Below are 26,248 nucleotides of genomic sequence, written 5' to 3' on the forward strand. Positions count from 1 at the left end.
AAATTGATATGAAAATTGACATTATAATCTTGTTGCAAACAAGCTTGTCCAAATAAAAAGGAAGTATTAATTGAAGACACAAGGGAACCTATACAGTCCAGTTGACTAAACATAATTCTTTGCTTACTGAGCTAGAATTTGATAGAAGTCAATGACTGCACCTATCACAAAATAAACTTCTTAATACTACTAAAACCTTTACAGATTTTACAGCAGAAAATGAGAGAGGTGATTAATTTGGAATTTATTTCTAGGTAGGTGATGTCTGGTTGGTTTGACTGCCTTTGTGTCAGGAAACTCGAGTGCAGTTTGCTCACTCCTGAACAGCGCTCTCTTCTGGAGAAACAAAGGGGTCCGTGTGAAACTCTTGCAGAAGAACAGTCTCATTTGTCAAAACCTCTGCTTAAACAATATCCAGATATTAAAAGAGACAATCAGATGAAGTGCTGGTAACCTCTCTCTGACTGTCCAACAGCCTTTCTACAAGGTGCAAAACCAAAAGGGGCAGAAGATAGAGACTCTGGACCAGAATTCAGAAGATCAAGATCACTTTGTCATACACCCCATAGTCATACACCCCATAGATATTAATTTACTGATACCCTGTATTCTAACCATTTTTATATACTTGCCATCATTCCTTGATTGTACTTTGAGAAAAAGTGTTTGTGGCTGGTGAAGTCAGAATTTTTTTACTTATAGTTTATTTTCCCTCTTATTAACAGTATTATTCTGTATCTGTATTATGTTTTTACATTTTGGTTTCTGTGTGGACTTCAGTTTGTTCTTGTTGATCATCTGCACGAGTTTGCACTGACCCCACATGTGATACAATGTTTTCCTTTCATCACATCCTTTAGGTTTTATTTTCTGAGTTCTTGGTGCCATAGAAAAAAAAACGTGAGCCAGTTTTATTATGCACCTGCAGTCCAGTAATCTCATATAACCATATCTTTACTCCTCTTTTGTTAGATTCATGTAATCATTTACCAATAAAATGTAGATCCTCCTTTTCTCCATAACCAATCATGTTCTAAAATTTTGCAGTATATGAAGTGATGTAGCTGTAAATTTAGGTCAGTCTATTATTTGAATTGCTCTTGTATCAGATTCACTGAGCTTATACTCTCCCTCTTTTCTATGGCATAATAAACACCCTGCTCTTTTTTTCAGGGTGGAATTTTCTCCACCAATAGCCAAGTGCAAAAACAAAAACATACTCTACGAAGTACCTTTGGGAGGACATGTTTGATGTGTTCCAGGGAGAAAAGCTCCTTCCCATCGTACTAGGCTGATTGGCAAGTCCTTGACTGTTGAATTTTGGAAGATTATCTATGGCAGGTCTACAGGGAGGCAATGTTTGGGGATTGCCCAACACCAATACATCATTGTTTAGTACCTCTTTGCCTTCCAGAAACTCTGGATTTACCATTCCTCTGGAACCAAGCAGAAGTGGTACATTTGTACAGCTTGCTTCAGATGAACATTGATATTGGAGTTGTGAAGAACATGGGTGATGTGATACATCAAAGTTGAGCACATCTGGTGACATTTGGGGATTTCTGTTGGATGTTGTTTCTGAGACACCATTCTCCAAGTACAGTGCCAATTCTATTGGAAGAGATGTATCCGTAATATTAACAGGGGACACATCCACTTTAGGAGTGGAGTTCTCAGTGCAAGATATGGGATCATCAGTGGAACCAGAATTTACTGATGCCCTCAATTGGGTATCACCCACTGTATCCTCAGTAGACTGCAGGCTTTCATAAGGCTTATTAATTAAACCATTCTTCTCTTCAACACCATGGGCTTGTTCCTTCAGACTCACAACTTCTTCGGATTCATTTATAGAGTTAGAATAACAATCCATCACTGGTTGGCCCACAACCAATAACTGACTTTGATGTTCATCTTCTCTCTCAAAGGTCAGATTTTTATTTACTGTTGAATGGTTCTCCCTAATTGAACACAAAGTGTGGTTGGCATCCTGCTCAAGAAAGTGTTGGACTTGTGATCCAGAGCTTTGAAGAGGTGACATGACTTGGTTTTCTTTGGAAAGGATTTCTTGATCTGTAGAGCTCTCTAAGGACCTTTGAGTTCCCAAATCTGTGGCCAAATGTTCTTCCATTATTTCAGATGATAACTCAGATGAACTAGTCGATGTTTCAAATGAATTGATTTCTGTTGCACTAGCTCCAATTCTAGTGACTTGCTCCTTTTGTCCAGTAATATTGCAATAATTTTCTTGGTGACAGGTTGTAGTGAATTGTTCTTTAACAGTCACGTGCCCAAACGACTCAGGTGCAGAGTGAGTAACAGACTCCATGTGAATATCTGTCAAATAAGAAAACAAGCTCTGAATTGAAATTACAAATAGTCATGCATAGTTTGCAATATCATATATAAAAATAATGTCTCACCTGAGAGTTGATTCTGTGTCTTCACTTCTGCCTGATGCAACAGTATCTCAGACTTTGGAAGGGTATTTGCTTTACATGGTCCCTTTGTAAACCGGGTTCTTTTCTGATGTAATGGTACCTTCATACTGCTTGACTTGGCCATATACATTTGTGCTAGCATCTGTACCTTACTCAGAATTTTTTCTGAGTTCTCTACTAAACACTGATCCATTGGAGCAGTTTCAAAGAATCCTAGACTTGACACATCCGCAATGCCTTCGTAAAGTGTCCTACTGCAGGTGACCGCCTTACCATGGCGAGACCACCGTCCCACTTTAATCTGACTAGGTAGACCATCCAAACTGCCGTTATAGTAAGTCTTGTCTCTGGGCACAGCAGTAGACTGAGCTTCTTTGATAGTTTTGTCTGTTTGCTCAGGGCTTTTGGGCTCTATGCTTTCATTGTGCTCCTGTTCAGGTTCAACTTGTTCACTGAGTACAGGAGTCCTCCTATCAGTTGTAGACAATGGATCTTTTGCACATACTTCTTTGTCCTCAGCAAATCTACCCTCCTTACAGGCAGATGCTTTCAGTCTCTCTTGAAGACCTGAAGCTTTCCTCTCCTTCTCTTTCCAGAGTTCCATACAGGGTTTAAAGTCACAAATCTGATCATCATCAGATTTTGACTCAGTCTTACTTTGCCCTTGGCTATTATGTGCAACTACAGCATCATCACCGGTATAGTCAGGCTGGTTGAAAATCTTTGCATTTTGGTCAGGTACAGTAGGTGATGTGGACGTAATTTCATTCTCATTGGAATCTGAGCGCCCACTCTCAGAATCACATACACTGACTTGGTGAACAAAGAAATTAAAGCGTGACACAGAGTCTTTTACCAGGCCAGCAGGGATGTTAGAAAAACTATTCCTGCGTGAAACTTGTCCATCCTCGGCCACTGCCTCTGCTGCCTCATAGTAGCTGCGAATTTTTTCAATAATCTGCCGGTGACTTTTAGTCAGCTTTTGTTCAACGTCCCCTTTAGGCAGGAGAAGGTTATCAGCAGGTTTGAGTGCAGAAGAGGAGTTATCACACAGCTCACCTGGGGTTCCACTGACAATTTCTTCCATTTTATTTTCTAGGTCAGATATTGTATCTTTGGCAGCAGTGTCCTCAACTTCCTGCCCCATAATTTGCTCAGGTACGAGTCTTGCCATGACTACCTCTGATTCCGGTGATTCACTCACATTCTCATAGTTATGTCTGGGCATGTGAGAGGATGATAATAATGAAATATCTTCCCCAAAATCTTTCGGAGAGGTTGAATCAGGCAATAAATTATGTGGAAAATGTTCAATGTCATCCTCTTTGTTTATTTGAATATCTATTAGTGGTTGCTTATCCTGTGGGCTACAGGAAACAATATCCAGCTGATTTTCCTCATTTACCACATGTGTTTTCTGATATTCCCTTATGTCCTGTGGCTCAGTGCACTGGGTGTCCAAGGGCTCTGACCTGGGCTCACTCTGTGGACAGAGCATTAGCATGATAAACAATCAATGCTTTGTGTCGGCAGTTAATCGTAATAATCGGTATACAATATACAGTTTCAATGTATGAAGTCCTATCAAGGGTAGATTTCCAGTATACATCATATTTTTATTCATATTGATATTACCAATTTACAAAATACTAATAGTTTTGGATATATCAGTGGTCATATTTAATTTCCTAGTTCATTTCTTACCACATCAGAAGACAGCTCTGGCATGCCCTCTCGTGCACGGCTCTCATTGATAAACTGCATGATTTCTTCAGTGATGGAAAGCGTTGGAGGTGTGGGGAGAGGTGACATGTCCTCTTCTTCATCCGGACCAAGACCCAATTTATCCTGGGCTGAACCAACCTCAATGACTGATGATGCAAGAGTACTGGCACTGCCTGAGGAGGCCAAGCTCTCGACCTGTGTGTAGAGCTCACCTTCACTGCCAGCCTAGGAAACCACAAATACAATCACATAAGAAGAGCTATCAGGTCAAGTACTTTGTTTTTGCACATGTTGTATCTTCATTTAAAATGTTACAGAACTTGAGACATTTACTCTGTAAGATGACTCTGCTCTCACCTTTAAAGAGGCTATTGTCCAATGGTACATGGCACAGAAATAAAAAAGAACACAGAGAAATTAGAACCAATCTTTTATGTCTATATATTTTAGTAATTATGTATTCATTTCCTATGGCATTTATTATGGTGAACTCACCACTTTGTTGAAAGGCTGCTTCTATGTCTTTGGCAGGAGCTAGAACCATAAGATGTCATTTTGTAACTCCCAAGCCAAAAGTAATCACAAATTATTTCTGAAATTAATTATCTATGTGTCACCACACAGTACTCTATGACAAATATCTGTATGCTGTTATGTAAGATTCACCTGACTGTCGGCGCCCTCTGCGATATGGCAGGTTCCCTTCCAGCAGCAATGGAAGGCATTTCCTGGCCTTCTCAGGGGTGTAGATAAATTCAGGGGGTTCTGAAGAAAAGCATAAGCAAAGTAGTACATACAGAATAATTCAATTCAGTTTCTTAGATGTACATGAAAGCCTGTGGTTCCCAAGTGATCTTCTGTAAAACAACTCCTTCCTGCCTTCCCCTTGAAGTAGATGTCAGGCTATAAATATGGTGAAATCATTCAACCAACACCTTAATATTAATATAGTTACATTTCTAATAAAAAAAAGTGTGAACTCTATACTTTAAAAATTGCTTTCAAACCTGATTGTCTTCTTCCTCTGTGAAAGCCATGGGCATCGTCTAATCGAGGAGAAGGGATGGGCTTTCGGTTTGGTTCTTGTTCAAACTGAGGTGCTGAATGTCAAACAAAAATAGCTCATTAAAAAGCACACAAATTAAAGATACAACAAATTTAACACATTTAATCAAGTGCATGAAATATGCATGCATGAGATGAGCTGACATTAGGGGTTGCCGTTCTTGGCAAATCCTAAGCAGTTGTAGTTATTAGTTTGGCTTGAGTAAGGCTGTGCATTTCTGTTTCCTGGTTCACACGTCATGCAAAATCAAGATCTATCCAAACATGACTGCATTACTTACACTGACAGAAATTATCACCAAGAACCTGTCTTGCCTGTGAAAAGAAAAAAAAATAAGGCTGTAAGTTAGCTACTAAAAAGACTCAGTCCTAGAAACTGTTCTTTATCATGCAGGATCTCTTTATAATGTTTCAGATGACGTTTGTATAATCTTTGATGCTTTCTCAATAACAGTTACTAGTAGATTATAACAGCTCTGTTAAATTCTTGATTGTGATTGGTCAGAAGGCATTGATTAATTTTCTATAACAACACTGCTCTGACAAGAGTACCAGTGGCAAGGCAAATTATAGATTTATGTTAATGCGCTCATTCTAATATTTTTTCATTTCTGTGGTAACTAATTCACAGGGACTTGTATGGTGGACAGTCACATAATTTTAAGTCTAACAATACACAGATGTTACAAGTTTGTTATTTAAGAAATTTAAATGCATAATCATTGCTATGCTAAAGCTTTCTGTAAGAATGTTTATTTAAGATTTATGGATGGAGACTTCACACTCATGCTTTGAGGCAGCGTTCTTTTAGGGTGGGGCTGAAGAAGGAACAGTTGTTCATGGCTGCTTTAACATGATAACAGGAACTAACTTGTTTCACTGACATTCCACAACATGTAACTGTAACTATAAATGGATAGAAAAGTATGCCACATAGTCCCTAAATAAAAACAAATGTGTAACTGTTAGTAAACTGCTGTGATATAAGGGGAATAAATCACTTCATGACCCTCTGTTGTGTTTTATTCCTTACATGAATTCTGATAATTATTGAAATGAAATGCTATGCATTTCACTATATAAGCTATGCATGACTTGCATGACTTGGTCTAAATCTTACTTTCTGGGGGAGAGATGCAGGATGGTTTTCCACTATTAGCCTCTTGAGGTAGTGTAGCCACAATCGCTTTTCTTCCTGGTTTTTAGCCTAGTAAAAACAGAAAGCTCATAATCTACAGACTGATATTAAAAACAAATGCTAACATTCAGATTATATCACTGGTGCAGAAATGTAGAATGTAAACAGAGTGAATAGCTGAATCTCAGTGGATAGTGAATAACATTTTAATCAGGTACTCTTAAATATTGGGGCACCTATATTTACCTTTTACATTTTTGGCTGACACTTTTATCCAAAGCAATGTACATTTGAGACAGGATACAACGGAGCAGTTGAGGGTTAATAGACTTGATTTTGCATGTACAATATGTATTAATTATTCTCTAGCCCAGGGGTCTTCAGTCTTATCTGCAAAGGGCCAGTGTGGCTGCAGGTTTTCATTACAGCCAAATTGGAGGCACACTTGATGGCGGAGACACACTTGATTGGAGACTAAGATGCACTGATTAAACAAGTGAAATCAGGTGTGGCTCTGGCTTGGCTCGAAATAAACCCTGCAGCCACACTGGCCTTTTCCGGATAAGATTGAAGACCCCTGCTCTAGGCCAACAGTGACATAGAGGTGTTTAAACAGTGCTTCCTCTGCTGTCCTGTTCCAGTACCACACACATGGCACTACCATGTAAATGTCACTGCTGTACACCTAAAATAACACCTGTTCAGCTACGTGGTCCTATGCTGGTCCATGCAGTATATGTACAGGTACCTGATAGAATGACAAATCACTTTATGTGTTTGTGTGTGTGTGAAAAGTGATAATCAATACATCAAATTTAAATGGAATTTAAATATATACTGTATACACACTGTATATCGTTGATGTTTCTCATCTTCCATTTCTTACCTGAACAATGTGCTGTTGTTTGGGAATTGTCTGATCTGACACCTTGAAACAGAGAGGATCCTTCATGTTTTCCACCAGGAGCAAGTTACAACACTTGAAAATTACAAAAGAGGTTACAAATGAACAATGTCATATATCAAGACTTTCACAACTATTCATATCCGGACGACGGATCCAAACATTGCAGCAAACGAATAGAGTTGCCAAAAGTGATTTGTAACACTGATGACTCACAAAAATATGTGTGCTGTAGATGAAATGCTCCATCCTCTTTTTTGCAATAAGCAGCATTTTATCAAAGAGGAAGAAGGCCCTCTCCTTTTTCACCCTCTGAACCCGAAAGGAACCTTCCAGAACCAGCTCTCCAAAGCCGCTGAGATCAGGACCAGTCCAGTTTAGCAACAGACTCTCAATCTCCTGTCAGAATGTGACAAATTCGTTAGGTTCCACTACGATGCTAATAATTTTAGCTTCAGTTGTGTGTATTTGTGTCTGTTGTGTGAATCCATACATTTTGAACAACTTTTTAGGTGTTAACCAGATACCCTTAATTATTTTATGAATTTTGTCCTAAAAGTTAATTTTGTCTCTTCTACATCTCTTATTTCTTAGTGTGTCAGTAGAAAAGACCTCATTTTAGATGGGCAAAAATTAATTTCCCCCAAAAAATTAAATGTTACTAGGATTTTTTTTCTCTGTAACATTAAAGAAAGGAAGACATTTAGTTATAGAGCACTTTTCAAATAAAAATTTCATTGAAGTTGTCTGGTTTTACCTGCCAGAAGTGAGACTGTCAAAGCCTACAAAAGAACTACAGCAAGTTCTACAAGATTTCAAATTTCCTTATAAAATTACATGACCTAAGAGAATTGAGAATTGGGTTTTAAAAGGCAAATGTGGACACACTACATACTGACTTGCTTATTACTGTTTACTGTTATTTATGGTAATTTATTTGGTATATACTCTCACTGGTCACTTTAATAGGAACACCGGTACACCTTCTCTTTCATATAGTTATCTAATCAGCCAAACATGTGGCACCAGTGCAAAGCATAAAATCATGCAGATACAGGTCACAAGTTTCAGATAATGTTCATGTCAAACATCAGAATGAACAATACACCAAAGTCAAAATAACTAAGATCACATTTTTCCCCATTCTGATGTTTGCTGTAAACACGAATTGAACTCTTGACCTGTATCTGCATGGTTTAATGCATTAGGCTGTTGTCACATGATTGGCTGATTGAATAATTGCATGAATGGCAAGGGCACAGGTGTTATTATTTTGAAAGCACATTCTACAAGAACTATTAAAATGGCCAAAACAACATTATTAGCACCATCTATAAGTTTAAAGAGTTAAGGCACCAGAAAACCATCCTCATTACAAACCTTCAGTTCATAATGGATATTTTGATAGAATCCTTTTGGATTCTTTAGTGAAGCGTGTTTGCATACTTCAGAGATAAACACTACTCTTTCAGACGAAGAAGAATTTGTGGTTATGTGTCACATACAGTACATTCAGTATCTAAACACAGTATCTGCTTTTTAGTGCATTATTCATGTACGATCACTTGTATCTCTCTCATGCTAAGACCCTTCATGTTAGAGTGTATGATTTTGTGTTTGCGCTATGTACTCATATATTTAAAACATTTATTGAGTCAAACAACAATCAAGCAGATGCTACAAATGCAGAAAATGTGACTAAAAATTATGGTGTGTTCTTTTAAGTCTTGGGGTACATTAGGTTTTGCACTTTCTATCATGAGCTCCATAAAAAGGAGTTATGATCAGAGCCCCAGCAGGATCGCAAAGGCTAGGTCCAACTTCAGTTTTTCAAAAATTGAATGTACTTTTGGAACAATGTTCTGTGGACAGATAAAACGACAATAGATCACACGACCTTGTCACATGATCTCCTTAGTCACGCTCACCTGTTTTGTGTTTCCCCTTGATTAGTGTCCCTATTTAAGTTTCTTGTGTAATTGCTACTTTCTAATTGCTAATTTCAGTTCTCTAGCTCTTGTTTCTCTCAACCTATGACTCTTGTTTTAACTGGGTTTTTTTTGTTTGTTTGTTTTTGGTTTTTTTGTTTTTTTTTTGTCTTTTTTTTTTGATAAAAACCCTGCAGTTGCATCTGTCTTCACCACTATCTGTCAGATGGCAGGTTAAAATCCAGAGACACAATTTAAATCAGGAGGTGTATTAAAATCAATGGCTTTGTAATATTGACATTGACAAAAAATTAGAGGGAATTGTAATTTGTAATTGACTGTATATTTCTGGATTACTTGCACTGAAAGACAACAGACAAAATATCTTTGCTTGCACCTGGAGTCGTACTGCATGTTCCTGTTTCCGCTTCATGTCATTAATGTACCAGGCCACAGCTGTCATGGTGATGATGGCATCTTCCACCACCTCATATCCTGAATCATTCTTGTCAAAGTGCTTAGACAGCTCCTGGCAGAAGGGGGAGACATTGAACTGCTAGATGCAGACACTATTCTGGTTCTTGCTTCTCTTGAATATTACGTTACTTTATAACTCGTTTGATAAAGCTTGATAAAGCTTTATTTGATAAAGCTTCTTTCACAGAAACTACGTTAAACAGGCAATGAAGTAAAATTTACAGAATTACAGAAGTAATTACAGAAGTAAATCTTGGAGATTAACGCCCAAACTGTAAGCTATAAAGAGCGCAGTCATATGTAAAACAGTTCCTTGTCCATACACTGACCTGCAGCAAGAGGTGGTACTTCAAGATCCTCTGCACAGGTTTTAGCAGGTAGGCCTCTAAGGGCAGTGAGTGGCAGAGAGTGGCCTGCCTCTCCTGGAAGAAACGCACCAGGCTTTCATTCTTCATGCATTCCCTGAGGACGGCCACTGAGCTGGTGTTTAGGAAGAAGGTTAGTAGACAGTCATGGTCAGGGTGGTCCATTGGGAGACATAAGATAAGCAACACTGCCTTGCAGGCATTTCATGTCACTATGCTAATAGATTCAGCTGATGGCTCTGTAAAACTTCCTTATGACAAACCAAAACCATTTACAAAAACACCCAGTGTCTCAAAATGCAGCTGCTAAGGTGTCTGCAAACTGCATCAGGAAAAAATACTGCTGGTCCTAGAGGCATAGTGGGGTCATATGGTTCAGGTTCACACTCACATACTAGCACACTGAAAACGGTGCAGCGGAGCCAGTGTTATTTGGTTGTGTGTCTATACACGTGAGTAAATATGACTGTGGTCATGAATCAGCTTGAGCAGAACATCTGCAGCTAAGGCATTTTAGTGGCCCATGGGAATGAAGAAGAAGAAATGGAAACACAACCTTCATGCAATCCATTCATTGTCACTAACAGTGAAGCAGTGATGGGTAGTTGTGAAATTAGATGGGAGGCCTAAAATCTATCAATAGCTATCTGTCAATAGTATGATAACAGCTGCATTTGTGATTTATTTTTTAAAGTGTTTTAAGCCCATAATGATCCATTGGCTTCAAGCTATACTTTAGCTGGACAATGTGTGCTTAATCTATTTACTTTTAGTTTCTCTTCCAAAGGCATTTTGGGTAAAAAGGTGCTAGTGCGTTTACACCAGCCAACCCTGGTCACTAAAACAAACCTAAACCTCAATTAATTATCTAATGGCTGAAGTCAATATCTTAGTCAAGGACCTAAATATACAGTATCTTGTTTTAAACCATGGATTATGGTACTTATGAGAACCCATCAACAGGTCCAGACTTACATTCTTCCCACTCATACTACACATCTGTCCCATTAGTTTCACTGTAGTTACCAAATAATTCATAGCAGTTATTAAACAAAATGCTATAAGATGAAGAATTTAATAAAAAGCCAATATTTTAAGGGGTTCCATGAAAATGTATGGTTTTTAAAGGAGTTTGTGCTGTACATGTTGGTTCCATAAGAGTTTAAATGTGAGGTAATTACAAGCCATAACAACACCTGTGTAGTTGACATGTAATGAGTTCTGAGATATGAGATATGTGAGTGCAAGTCAGATAAACGACAAAGCATTACATAACTAAAGCACAGAAAATATACTGTAAATAAATCTACTTACTTGGGATAGTTCATGCAGTAAATGGTGTAAATGTCAAAGGCTTCACTCTGAACCAGAGAAAAAAATAAGAATTTATTACACAAATATGTACGCAATTGTCAAACTATTTTAATATCCATAATACAGACCATATAGCTGAACTTTTAAAACTGCTCATAACTCATTCAAACATATATAACACTGGAGGTTTTCAAATGGGTGGAGAATTGGCAGAGCAAATATGGGAGTCATTATAGCAACTTATAGGGTTCAGAAATTAGCTTAATGGTGGGGATCTTCAGCTGCAGCACTTATGATCCATCCAGGACTCAAACCCGCAATCACACAGCGGCTGGTTTGGAGCCATGTATCAAAATGTAAGCCACTGTTACCCACATACACTACTATTTTCATCATCACATCATAATTACGTGATGTCCTTAATCTGCTTTCGATACTGTGTTTCACAACTGGGAACGGATGGCCACATATGGGTTTCTGTGCAAGCATGTAAACAAGTCTGAATTGTGCTTTATTTGGAGCCTGATGTCCACATTAGAAATCTTTGTTTTGGAAAAATACTGGTGTCTGAATTTTTTCACTGAGATCCTGAGAAAAGGCCAAATTAGTCCACATAAGGGTCCTAAAAATAGCCACTGCTACTGGTATGTCCTTTTTTAAAAACTAATTGATCCTAAAATGCTACATTAATTCATTGATTCATCTTTACATTTACATTCATTGACTCACCCGCTTTATGCTGATCAGAGCCTATACTAGGAACAATGAATATGAGGTGGAAATAAACCATGGCGCGGTACAATGCCTACACACATTTACACTTAGTGGAAATTTAGTGCAGCCAATAGACCTATGGGCATGTTTTTTGGAGGTGGGAAGAAACTAGAGAGCCTGGAGGAAACCCACACACACACAGGGACCACCTTGCCACCCAGGTTTGAATACTGCGTTTCACAACCGGGGACTGATGGAAAATCTGGCCAGATGTGGCCTTCAAGCATTTAACCATATCGGATTTGTGCTTTATTTAGAGCCTGGTGTTTAGCTCAGAAATCTTTGTTTTGGAAAAATACTTTTTTTTTCACTGGTAATGGCTTAATCCAATGTACTGTCCTTATCTAAACACTAATTGATCCAAAAAGTGCTCTATTCAGCAGGAAGAAAATATGGCCTTAAATCCTGGGAAAGAGGTTGATACCATCAGCAAACAGCAAATACTTATTTAACAGAAGTTTTGTTTTAAGATGTTCAAAAAAAAAGAGGAATGGCATATTCAACCCCTCACTAAACACAAAGATGGCATTGTCTGCGCTCCCATGCCACCCAGGTCTGGTCATCAGCCTGTCACAGTAGTGTGGAGTGTGTCAGTGAAAGTGACTCCAAACCCCCTCAGCTGACACACATGCACATGTTCAAAGGTCAGCACAGTTTGCTGATATGTTTGGGATTCATTCACAAAGCCCATCTGTCTTTCACACAAATACCTCACAGACAATATTCCACTGTTGTGCTTCTGCTACACTGCCAGGCATATGGCACATTCACACAGCTGTTTTTTTTTAACAAGTTTAACAAAAGCTGCGTTTGAATAAGCAATTTCGCCAATCCAAGGGAAACATAAAACATTTTATGACAATTTAAATCATAGACTTCTTTTTTGCTTTGTTGTGGGAGTGAAATAAAAAAAAAAAACCACTTTTTTTCTTTGCTGTTGTAGGACACAAGCATCATGTGACAGGTTAGAGATTCACATGCAAATTTTGTACTATTGATATAATTTAAAAGTTCGTGACCTCACTGTTTTTTACTTACCCTCTCCACAAAGCATTCGGCTATAGCTGCTGCATGAGGGCTACGCTCCAGATCTTCCAAAAGCTCACTGTTGATAGAGCAAATATTTTAGTCACATCTTGATGTGATTCACAAAGTGAGACCTCTGCTGCTGCCTGATTTCATATTCTCACAAATATATCTCCTAAGTAAACATGTGAATGATAAAATGTTTCAAATCTATGCAGTTTCACACCACAGAATATGGAAGCCCAATTTCTTTCCTGAGCTAAGATTTGGGACTGGTATTTGTTTGAACAGTGTTATTCTCCTTCTATGGAGACATCTGGGACTGGTGTTTCAAAAGGACGATCCTGGCTACAGTAAACCCCGATTCCTGTCTCCATTTCCACATAGCATTCATTTGTTTCTTTTCCATCGGTTCAACCCCACTATCGCTTAAGAGCACACAGATGGAATACATCTTATTTTGGCTCAAATACCAACCCCCATTCCATTTCCCCCAGATCCCCACAGCAGACCTTACAGACATTGAACCCCCTTCTCTGGATTTTCCTGTTACAAGACCCCTGAACCAGAATGCTAACTAATTCTGAATATGTGCATGCCATGTGTGTGCTGCCAGCTCACATTTTTTCTTTAACTAAAATGTCTATAGTTTTATCACAACACACGTAAATAAATATGCTTCCTGAGAACACAGTATGCATGATTTATATCTTTTAAATGGCAGTGAGCAGAGAGAAAGCAAAGGAGCGCCCCTTATGGTGACTGAATGAATCAAATACAGCAGGCGTGGATTATCTTGGACAGCATCGTTGGAGGGACAGAGGAGTAGTAGAGGGATTTAGGGTTAGTTTTTTGTAAAACAATAGCTATCGTGAGTCAGACATAAAACAGAAAAACTGGGATTTTTCACTTGATCTCCAGGGGTTTTGGTGTGAGGTTGCAACCCTACCCTTGAAGATCTAACAAGAGCTTGGTGAGAATTTAGCTGACTGAACACATTGGACTTCATTCAATTCATCAGCAAACTTTGAACTATCATCACTAAAAAGGCTACACGCTACTATACTGGTCAGTCTGTGGGGAACCCTCCACGATGCTCCAAAGAAAACAACGTGGTGCTCTGTAAGTCCTCTGATCACGCCTACATGTGGCCGAGGGGAAAAGTTCACGGGGAAAACCGCTGCGCTCCAGCTTTCAGCATCTTTCCCTCCTTCTCTGGAGACAGAGCACGTTTTGCAGCTGCCCTTTGTGGTGAGGGGCTTCACTTTGGTTATAACAAAAGTGGAGGGGAATTCATGCTGGCTGTCTGCTTTAAAGCACACTAAGGAGCTGGCTTTTCCTAAGTACCATTTATGCTTTGTGATGCTAGAGGCTTGGTTACAATAGAGAGGCAGAACAAAACAGTATTGTTTATGCAGCTTGGCAGTATGCTTTTTTTTTCTAGAACAAAGATGTCTCCGTATACTAAAAGGCTAATATATAGGTATAGTATTGTGATCATAGGCCATGCATCTATTTACATTCAAACTCAGCCAAGATGGATATAATAACAACCTGGCTCATCATCTGAGAATTTGGTACTAAAAATCAGAGGAAAGTGTTGCCTCATCTGAGCCAAAGACTTAAGTTATGCTTGTTATATGCTTGCTATTACTTTTCCATGCTGTCAATCACTAAACACTTACATAGACTCTTAACACCATTTGGAAAAGCAGTCCAAGTACTGATCACATCTTTAAATGTCTCAGAGTTGTTTAATAAAGCATACCATATAATGAATCATGGTTGCAGAAACCACATGTGTTGCAAAAGTGCTCTTATAGAATCCTTATGTGGTGAAAGAAAAGTGACGAAGGGAATTTAACACTGGCAGTGTTGGAAAAAAAGGATGCTGATAATCTCTATTTCTACCTCCTATAGTTATAATCAGGATCAGGAAAGGGAGTTACCTGCAGGGGACATTAAATTCAAAAACTCCCTTCCTTGCCTTCATTCCTTCCATCTCCACCTTAACCTCTTCCTATATTGCTTTTAGACTTACTTGGCCTCTTATTCTATTCCTTTACTCAGCCTACTGTCATCTGGCTTCTTTCACACATGCTCAACATTTGTCTGGTAATGCTGTTAGTGTGGTATATACAGGAAAAAAGCCTACTTTATTTAAGCATTTCTCACTGTGCTCATATATTTTAAAAATCTGTCAAACCTTAAGTTGCACTGCAGACATGATTCCATACAGAGGCACTCGCTTCTGCTCCATTTCTTGGTTTGGAGTGATAATCCCTCTTTAAGAGACACCTAGTCTCGTGAGCTAGACTTCAACTTTGCTAGAGAGTGTCATACTTTTGGTCACTAAACTTGGCCAAGAACAGCTTACTTTCACAAGAACACTGTAAACGATGAATCACTTTTACCCGCCACTGTTTCAATAAAACTGTAACATTTTTAATCCAGTGACTGTATTTCACCCTAAAAAGCTCACTGTGTCCTGGTGTTGAAAAGTTGTCCTGTGCATACAAAGGTGCAGTGATCCAATCACAGTGAAACTTGGACGATTCTGAAGCTTGGGGCCAGAAAATTGTACAAAAGTATCAGCCCTTCCAGGAGCTACAGGCAATGTTTCTAAGGTTGAATGACACCAACTCTACACCTCTTTGTTATCCACAAAATCATATAAAACAGAAATGGTGTAGTTGTGTCTGGGAAATCCTCCTATGTCTGTCTTTGCTGCTTAACATGGGTCCTTCCTCAAACCTGGAAAAAGTGCCATTGTGGGCATAATATCAAAGCCATGCAACAGATCAAGAACTCAGATGAAGGGACACAGGAGACAGAGTTCAGACAGAGGTCTAGATTTCACTTAGTTGAGGAATCTGTCTGGGCGGTTCCAATAAATGCCCCCTTCTGACCCCCAGGGTGAGAAATATGCTTTTGAAGCTGGCCTAAGTTCTACATGCCTATGTTAGGCATCTTGCCCTGGTGGACCACATATCTCTCTAGTAGTCACACACAGAAAATATGTTGCACTTATAAAGTTATTGATATGATTAATTCATTCACTAGTTAGAATGTAGTGACTACCCATACAAACATTTTAATCATCCTACCTTAAACAAAATCACTGGAGTTAGGCTTATGCTAGGGTTGAGGTTAGGGTTAACACATATAAGATTCAAAAGTGTTCCAAATAAATGCTGCATTTTTAATACTGCATGGAGCTTGAGATTAGATCATGCTTAACATCACCTCTACAAATGCATATCGAAGAGGTGTAAGAAAATATTTGTGAAAAGAGACTTTCAGCATTTAGTTCATTGTGTGGTGTATCGAACAATTAGCGGTGCATCAACAATGTTGTCTGATGAATAAGCTCCAAATATGTTGCAGAAACGAGGAATGTAACTGAGAAAAGTCTTTTCATCACTACCTTACCATTTTCTCTATTCTGAGTTCAATATATGAATTCAGAAGGTAGTAAATATAACTTGCACTGCTACAGTGAATGGACAGTGAAGGCTAAAATCCCACTCTAGCATTTCACTTCAATAGAGCGCTGTAATATGACAGATATGATGAGTGTGGGAAGAGACAGCAGGCTGTCTGCTGCCCCAGCATGCACTGCTCGCCTGCCTGTGTCTTCACTCTGTGACAGGCCATGTGTAGAGTATTCACTACAGAGGCCTAGAGCGCTACCTGAGAGTCTGGCTGCTTTGGCTCCAGGTAACATGACATCTGTATGCACTGACTGGTGCCAAGAAAAAGATACAACAGCATTGTGAGTGAAAACAGGGACCTCATTCCATAGAAATGAGAGAACGAAATGGATAAAACAAAGAAGAGCAGGAGAAATAAAATATAAACTGTGGGAAAAAAAACAAGGTCAGCCTTCCACTCTAAACAATTATGGAGAAGAGAAGAATGAGGAACAAATCTGTGCTGCAGCGGAACTGTGATTAACTCTCATTCCTTTACACGCAAATCAAATTTCAGAGAAGCCACAAAGTGCCTGAGGAGGGAACAAAAACCTGGCTCTGACACCCTGCATTTTATAGATATTACCATACAATATGCCGCAAGACTTTTGTAAGATTTTCTGTTACCACATAGCAAAGCAGATTTCCCATGGGGGCTGCTGGAAAACGTCATGTTAGATTTCATCATTTAGTAATGTCAGAGGAGGTCCTGTAATGAGAAAGGCCTGGAGTGGACATGAGAGAGTGAAATGTGAAAACACGGCCCTCAGCAGGAGAGGTCCTGGGGTGATGAAAAGTAATAGGCATGAGGATGCTTCCTCGAAAGACATTGCAAACATCCTAAAAATTTCAGTCAATCTGCAGCTGGATACATGTGACTGCTGGTGACTGGTGCAAGGAAACAGCTGATGAGCAGAGTTTATACTGAAGGCTTCAATACGCACAAGTGATCTAAAATCAAATAATTGTCATGGAGAAAATGTTTGACCAAATAATGATTACTTAACAAACTACCTACAGTCAGGTCCATAAATATTGGGACATCGACACAATTCTAACATTTTTGGCTCTATACACCACCACAATGGATTTCAAATGAAACGAACAAGATGTGCTTTAACTGCAGACTGTCAGCTTTTTACATCTAAATCAGGTGAACGGTGTAGGAATTACAACAGTTTGCATATGTGCCTCCCACTTGTTAAGGGACCAAAAGTGATGGGACAATTGGCTTCTCAGCTATTCCATGGCCAGGTGTGTGTTATTCCCTCATTATCCCAATTACAATGAGCAGATAAAAGATCCAGAGTTCATTTCAAGTGTGCTATTTGCATTTGGAATCTGTTGCTGTCAACTCTCAAGATGAGATCCAAAGAGCTGTCACTATCAGTGAAGCAAGCCATCGTTAGGCTGAAAAAACAAAACAAACCCATCAGAGAGATAGCAAAAACATTAGGCGTGGCCAAAACAACTGTTTGGAACATTCTTAAAAAGAAGGAACGCACCGGTGAGCTCAGCAACACCAAAAGACCCGGAAGACCACAGAAAACAACTGTGGTGGATGACCGAAGAATTCTTTCCCTGGTGAAGAAAACACCCTTCACAACAGTTGGCCAGATCAAGAACACTCTCCAGGAGGTAGGTGTATGTGTGTCAAAGTCAACAATCAAGAGAAGACTTCACCAGAGTGAATACAGAGGGTTCACCACAAGATGTAATCCATTGGTGAGCCTCAAAAACAGGAAGGCCAGATTAGAGTTTGCCAAACGACATCTAAAAAAGCCTTCACAGTTCTGGAACAACATCCTATGGACAGATGAGACCAAGATCAACTTGTACCAGAGTGATGGGAAGAGAAGAGTATGGAGAAGGAACGGAACTGCTCATGATCCTAAGCATACCACCTCATCAGTGAAGCATGGTGGTGGTAGTGTCATGGCGTGGGCATGTATGGCTGCCAATGGAACTGGTTCTCTTGTATTTATTGATGATGTGACTGCTGACAAAAGCAGCAGGATGAATTCTGAAGTGTTTCGGGCAATATTATCTGCTCATATTCAGCTAAATGCTTCAGAACTCATTGGACGGCGCTTCACAGTGCAGATGGACAATGACCCAACGCATACTGCAAAAGCAACCAAAGAGTTTTTGAAGGGAAAGAAGTGGACTGTTATGCAATGGCCAAGTCAATCACCTGACCTGAATCCGATTGAGCATGCATTTCACTTGTTGAAGACAAAACTGAAGGGAAAATGCCCCAAGAACAAGCAGGAACTGAAGACAGTTGCAGTAGAGGCCTGGCAGAGCATCACCAGGGATGAAACCCAGCATCTGGTGATGTCTATGCGTTCCAGACTTCGGGCTGTAATTGACTGCAAAGGATTTGCAACCAAGTATTAAAAAGTGAAAGTTTGATTTATGATTATTATTCTGTCCCATTACTTTTGGTCCCTTAACAAGTGGGAGGCACATATGCAAACTGTTGTAATTCCTACACCGTTCACCTGATTTGGATGTAAATACCCTCAAATTAAAGCTGACAGTCTGCAGTTAAAGCACATCTTGTTCGTTTCATTTGAAATCCATTGTGGTGGTGTATAGAGCCAAAAATGTTAGAATTGTGTCAATGTCCCAATATTTATGGACCTGACTGTACTACAACACTACAAACTACAAACTATAACACAAACTATCATTACCTCTTCTGTAATGGTGACAGAGAGACATAAAAAATACATGCAAATATATAATCAGTCAGTGTATGTTCTGTTCATTTGTTTTCCAAAAGAAAAGAAAATGGGAAAACAAGGAAACAGCTTTTTGTCTTATTTTTTTTTTCAAGGTACACACTAAAATAGGAAATTAATTCACTTTTGAAATTATAAAAAAATATATAGTTTTTAATTGTTAATACTTGTTTCACCATGCAAAGTCAAATATTCATGAAAATATGTCCATTATAGTGCATTACAGCATACAAAAACGTTATTCTACATCCTGTTCTCTGGTTAAGATGCAGAATGTTTTTCCGTTTTCACTACAGAAAGTAGTTCTGTTTTCATAAAAGATATGATTAAAATATGCGGAACTAAATTTTGGGTGATTAAAATATTCTACAGAGGCAGCCTCTGAAAAATCCTGCATGCTGTCCTCCTACACCATCACCTTCATGCTATTTTTAAAAAGCATGTAGTGATCCATATTAGCCGTACATTAGCAGTAATCTATCCTTCTTGCTACTAGCTACCCAGTAATTGCTAATACAATATACAATATACCTCAACCTTAATGTACTTCACTGCTCCCTGTATGAACCCATGATGTGATAAACCATACGCTGCCTTTCTGTGCTTGTAAAAAAAAAAAAGACAAAGACAAAAAAAAAAAGAAAAGTCAAGACCAGGCTTGTTAAGAGCAGAGCAGCATAGCAATTAAGACTGAGAGTGAGTCTTCTGGAGAGGCTCAAAAGCAAAACAGCATTCCTCTTGGCTGCAGCCTGGACATTGTCTTTTTCACTGCAATTGTCTACAGTCTGGGCCAACCTTTGTGTGAGTCACATTAAACAGATAGAAGAGCCACCCAAGCAGCAGCGTGTGACCAAACTACCTCTGACCCAGACATAACTGCAAAACACAGAGGGGCAGTGAGGGAAAGAAAAAAAGTGGAGACAGAGAAAGCAAGAGAAAGCAGAGTATAACAGCGCTCACCTGTTGAACTCATAGATGTCCTCTATGTTGCAGAACAGTGTGCTGACCTCCTCAGGTTTAAGAGGAAGGTCTCCACAGTCAATAATGCACCCCAGATAGTCCTGAAAGAGACAAAGCAGAAAGAAAGAATGTGCTGAAACTTTGAGGCATTAGTTCAGCTGTAAATAAAGTGTTTCCAGCACTCTGGCAATAGTCTATCAAAAACTCATGAGCTATATGACATTTAATTTGGCTATAATTACCTATAATTTGCTTCTATTTATCTTATTTCCATTATAAGCAATTATATGTAAATCAGTTGCACATGCACATGGTACGGTATCTACACAACTAATCCTTCCACAGCAGGAAGGTCCTCTCACCTCTGAGCAATCTAACAGCACTAATTGTTAATTGTAACACACATTGTTATAATTTAATTTCCATGAAGGCTTTTTAATGAGAGGAAAGGCTGATATTAAGACACTAAAACCTACCATGTAAAAGCATCAAGAAAATGAGGAATGCAATTAATGGATGGTAAAAGACCCTCCCTGTTACAACATTTATCATTATTTATCTTATCTTTCTGCACTCTTGTGCTGTTTTCACAGGAAATAACGCCACCATCTGATCTCATGAGAAAATGGGTCTTCTCAGCAATCAATGACACCCAGATGCAACTGAGCACATCAGGAGAGCAGGACTTTTCCAATCCTATTAGGCCTCACTATAAACTGATCAGCTAACAGAGCCCAAATTAACCAAATTAACAATTTTATTAATTCAAGAACTCCAAATAGAAAATTGAGTGTACACATAAAAGAAAGTGTGCAAAGTGAAACAATTTCCTTTGGCCTTTCCAAACAACGCTAAAGCATACAAAAATATAGTAGCAGCTTTACTAATCAAGTTCTCACATGGGAGCCAAATTAGCCTGTCAAGAATTAGGATGATTAGTAAATCTTGGAGGGTGGCACAGTGGTACTGGGTTGCCACATCACTGCTCAAGGGCCCCCGAATCGATCTTGAGCACGGGTTACTAACTGTGCGGAATTTCGCATGTTCTCCCCGTGTCCATGTGGTTAGCTGGTTTCCTCCCATCTAAGGTTTCCTCCATCCATTCCTCCCCCTAAGCTAAATTGCTCCTAGGAAGGAATGTGTGTGTATGGTGATCTGTGATAGACTGGAGTCCCATCCAGGGTGTATTCCCACCTTACGCCCCTTGTTCCCAATACAGGCTCCCGATCCACTGTGACCCTCACCAGTATAAAGCAGTTAGTGAAGGTGAATGATGTAACTCTACCCAAGTAACTCGTGGGTTTGGTAAGCAAAATATGACGAATGGGGCTCAGATCTTTTCCATTCAATAGACTGTTGAGCTAATACTTGAAGCTAATAGGGTCATGGAAGTGATTTTAATCATACACCAGTGTTTCCCAATCCTGGGACTGAATCCTCTCTGGACTGTTTTAGTTTTCTTTGCTCTAACACACAATTTTACCCTCATCAGTAGAGCTGATGAGTTGAGTCAGATGGTTTGGGAGCTGGGAACACACAAAAATGTGCTGTGCAAGGAGAAATGTTTAATTATAATGCTGCTGTGATCCATTTATTTTATCAACTCAATGTGGAAAACACATGCTGCAATCAAATCAGTGTCATTTATAAATACTAATGTTCTACAATATCACTTTCAGTCAAATTATATCATGTAGGGCACTTTTTTTTGTCTGGTTCCAGACTAATGTATGCTTATGCTGTGCTAGTCAGGCACATCCATCAGCACATTATCAGTGTTCACTGCTTGGCCTCATTAACCCTTCAACTGTCCAGCTTTTTAGTGCAAACAAACATGTGACACATGAAAAAATTGGAGGTGCCATTACTTCCTGATGTAATCTGCCATGAGAAAAGTCACTATAGTCAATATAAAAAGGGGCCACCAGGCAAAACAAACACTAAAAAAACAGTGCCAAAAATGCCCCAGACTGGACTGGTGCAATAAATAGCTCTAAACAAACAAACATTATGAGGCATGCGAGACATTATGGTGGAAGAAAGCGCTCCGGTCCCCCTCCTCACTCTGTCCCTACAACACAGCTACATTCCTGCAGTGCAAAACTAGGAGCTCTTTCTTGCCCTGTGTTTGTTTCCAGAGCCGCCAGGGTGTCGGGGAACGCAAACAGGACGTGGTAGGTCAAAATGAGGTGGAAAATGAGGAGTCTGACACATTCATCACCTCTTAAAGGCAAAGCTGGTATGGGCCACTGTTATTATGCTGATTTACAGTCTGTCACAGGTCAGAGGAAAAAAAAAAACTCCCCGGATGCTGTGCTGCCTAGGAGCTTGAGGGGGAGAAAGGGATGAGGGGGTAATCAGTGAGGGATATGACAGTGAGACAGGGAAAAGTGCAAAACAGGAGACAGAGTGAAACATGAGTATCAGATTAGGAGAGTAAACCACAGAGTGGAATGGAGAACAAGGAAAAGAAACTACAGAGGGACATTTTCATTAAAAGGCAGACAAAGGAATGAGAGGCAGAGCAGGACGGAGACGGGGCATAGGCTGAGAGTTACAGGAGTTGCACATATTCTCCTTTGTCTGAGAAAGTAGGTCATAGATTGTAGGAGAAGTTTGTCCCTCTCTAGTGAGTGGGCCCCTCTACTTGTGCTCCAGAAAGGGGGTTACAGCCAAGACCCCCATCCCCCCTGTTTCCTGTCCTAGAAAAAGGAAAAAGGGGGCTTCACTCAGTCTGTTACCCCAAAAGCTCTTTAAATCACAGATATACAATCATGCAGATAAATACTGAAGGACTCACAAATAAACAAACAAAAAAAAACCCTCCACATATGAAGGACAGTTCACATATGGGGGCAGGAAAAGTTGGCCCTTCTTTCAAGCAAGTTAGACATCATTGTTCACTTACTTTGTATTAAAACCAGACATCTCTTGCTAATAGAAGCTCAGCCAGGGTTTGAGACATGATATGTGCAAATTCCAGAGTAAGCTCTCTGACATCATCCAACAATCACACCCCATTTTGAGGCTGCAGACTGATAAAATAGCAGTACTCCTCCACTAGAAAACTCTTTCAGCAAATAATTTATGGTCATCTTCACTGAGCAGGCCACACTTGAGTATCTTCTCTTTTTTATCGCTTCTTTTTAAAGAAGCTGACTTCAAAAGCCCCATCAGTGATAAGGTATAGTGACACATTCTGCAACCTGCAGCACCCAACACGATAAACACTAATCCCTTCTAACTTTGTATTTGACACAAACACCACCACAAGAAAAGGAAAAAAGGTTAGAACTCTAAAACTCTAAAGGCTCCTTTGATTTGTCTCTCTGGAGGAACTGGGTTTTTCCCAGTCAGATAGGGTTCCAAGTCCAACTCCTTTAGGAAGTGAAAAACTCTTAAGAAACCCTTTTTTTCTCAGACTGAATACACAATATGGCCATTAATATCAATGCCTGGGAGAGCTTGCTGCACCAAAATGCCACCTGTTAAAGGCATAAGTAATGTCTTGAAACTTTACATGATTGTATAAAAATCAACGCAATCAAAATGTGTCAGTCAATCACTGAAGGATCCGCCCATATACTGAAGAGCAGCACATATTAACTGAAAATTTGAAAACAAATGGCCTATAAACTCTGAGAAAAAGGGTTGATTATATAACTAAAAGTACTTAACTCTCTAAATAGGTTTAACCTTTCTGATAGGGACACATTGTTATAGTGTTTTATATAGAACATTAAGAGGGATTAGCTGAAGAACCCAAAGACTGGGGATTCTACTTAATGTGCGCACAACAGCTAGGCACATTTTCATATAATACCCTGCATACCTTTTGTACATCTGGAACATTAAAAGCTCTGCCCACTAGAGGGCAGGTCAGAGTTGAAGCATACCTTGTCAGCACCGGGAAACTTTCTTTGACCACTTCCTGTGATTGTGCACAACAAGGTGTACAGTGAAGATGACTGGAGATAAGGATAATATGTACCGTGAGAAAATGGCGGAAACATTGGCAGCTGCACAAACATAATGGTATTTCAGGTCACGAATCGCCTAGCAACAACTAAGACTATATTTCTCTCAAAATTAATGAGAAATGATAAGTGACATCTTGCACCACATATTGCCCAAGCTGTTCATGTTGGTATTGCGCCACAAACATGTGTCGTGTTAATTCTTTTTGCAAATGTGCGCAATAAGGCGCCAAATGAATGTAGTATGCATATGGCATATGGCCATGTTGTGCACCTGTATGTGTATTTAAAACCAAGTATTACCTGTGCCTCAAGAGACATAGATAATAGAATCTTTTTTCTAACAGTGCATGCCTCTTATATTTCACCACTCTTGATTGAAGCCTGACAACCTTCTCCCAAGGTCAGCGGTTCGACTCCCTGTACTATATGACCAATGTGTTGAGTGTTCTACAAAGAGCCTGTTATACTATTCACCACCATCTGATTGGTGTTTGTCCGTGTGTGTGTGAGCGAGCTATGAACAACAACCTCCTCATTGTCCTTGTTCGACTGACCCCAGTGAGAAACATCGCAAATGTGCTTTTGAAGTGGCAGATTAAATTTACTGTTGCTTTTATCCACTGCCATGACCTCCGCCACTCCACCTGAGAGTGTGATGAATGGTGCTGTGGCATCTCACAGTGATCATGAGGAAATGGCCGCTGGCACAGCGGAAAGTCCAGCTTTTTTCTTCTGTCACCTACACAACCAGTTCATATTACATCTGAAGAAAATATGATAGCATTAATGTAAAGATAAAGGCCTTTGTATTAGTCTGAATTCCTATAACTCAGTAAAAATGCCTCAAGCATGTACAACTGGGGAAAAGAAAAGGTCTACTCGAGATATATAGCTCTACTGAGAGCGTCTGGTTTTGTCTGAATGACTACATATGCCTCATATTAATGTTGCACTTAAAGAGAATTGAAAGTGAGAGGTGTGTTTGATGGTGTGAATTAGAAACCATACCTCGACTATGCTCTTTAGATCCCTCACGTATGCCTGCTCTGTCTCAACGATCTCCAGCAACACCCGCTGCAGGCGTGAAAGTTTCGGCAGGGTGGTGGAAGAGGGGGAGGCTGGGCCTGACAATGGCGTGAGGTCCAGGCTGATGTCAGAGCCATTGCGCTGGGGTAGTGATGGGTAAGCTGGAACAGCTCCACAGGGCAGTGAAGATGAGGAGGAGGATGAGTGGCCATCTTGCAGTGAGGCGGAGGAGGTGGAGGAGCTGAGACTCGCTCCCCGGTCGCTGTCAGAACAAACAGTGTTGACGGAGGTGCAGCTCCCACGAGAGGTGCCACCAGAGGAGGCCATCCGGCTCACGATCCCACTCAGAGAGGAGACAGAGGAAGGCCGCTTAGCAGCTACACAACCGCAGAGTTGAGGAGAAAAGTGAAGACACAGAATATGAGACACAAAGAGAGAGTGAAAGAAACTTAGTTTCAAGTCATATTGCTAGCTTCTATTACTTTCTCTTTTGCCTTGGTCCTTGATAAAAGTGCTTACCATGTAGTTTTTCAAACACTTTTGCTAAAACCTATTCAGTCTTGAAAAAGTGACTGAGAAAAAACATATTACAAACAATAGAGTGCAAGTGTGTCAATCACACAGCTTTGCACTGAAATGCTGCAACCACACTGAAAAGCCAGGAAACAGAAATCACAACTTCCTGCCCTCAATTTCTTGGATGACCAAACATGTAAACATGTAATTTACTCAAACAGAATGCATCCTGTGTTATCTAGTATATCTAAGATACCACAGTAATGTTCTAACTGAAAAAAAAAAGTATACCAATGTGCACAAAGCAGTCTGGCCATCATAGAGAGCAAAAACAGGCCACTGTAGAACAAAAGTTGGGTATTATTTAGAAGGAGAATGTACAGCTATAG

General features: G+C 39.7%; 1 protein-coding gene across 4 annotated transcripts in view; it reads right to left on the reverse strand.

Moving 5' to 3' along the window:
* The window catches only part of plekhg2 (pleckstrin homology domain containing, family G (with RhoGef domain) member 2), a 42,788-nt gene that overhangs the window by 4,587 nt on the left and 11,953 nt on the right, over positions 1-26,248 (reverse strand). For 2 of the 4 annotated variants that reach the window (XM_053239873.1, XM_053239875.1), the window contains 13 exons: positions 25,326-25,720; positions 20,338-20,438; positions 13,170-13,236; positions 11,358-11,404; positions 10,008-10,158; positions 9,599-9,730; positions 7,490-7,672; positions 7,256-7,348; positions 6,352-6,438; positions 5,513-5,546; positions 5,174-5,266; positions 4,833-4,931; positions 4,250-4,700 (listed from right to left, as the gene is read on the reverse strand). In XM_053239873.1, coding sequence (XP_053095848.1) covers positions 4,429-4,700; positions 4,833-4,931; positions 5,174-5,266; positions 5,513-5,546; positions 6,352-6,438; positions 7,256-7,348; positions 7,490-7,672; positions 9,599-9,730; positions 10,008-10,158; positions 11,358-11,404; positions 13,170-13,236; positions 20,338-20,438; positions 25,326-25,720 — 1,754 coding nt within the window. In that variant the 3' untranslated portion in view covers positions 4,250-4,428. The other 2 variants (XM_053239874.1, XM_053239872.1) reach the window with 2 other exon arrangements.

The sequence above is a fragment of the Pangasianodon hypophthalmus genome, chromosome 14, assembly GCF_027358585.1.
Source record: "Pangasianodon hypophthalmus isolate fPanHyp1 chromosome 14, fPanHyp1.pri, whole genome shotgun sequence".
Taxonomy (NCBI): Eukaryota; Metazoa; Chordata; class Actinopteri; order Siluriformes; family Pangasiidae; genus Pangasianodon; species Pangasianodon hypophthalmus.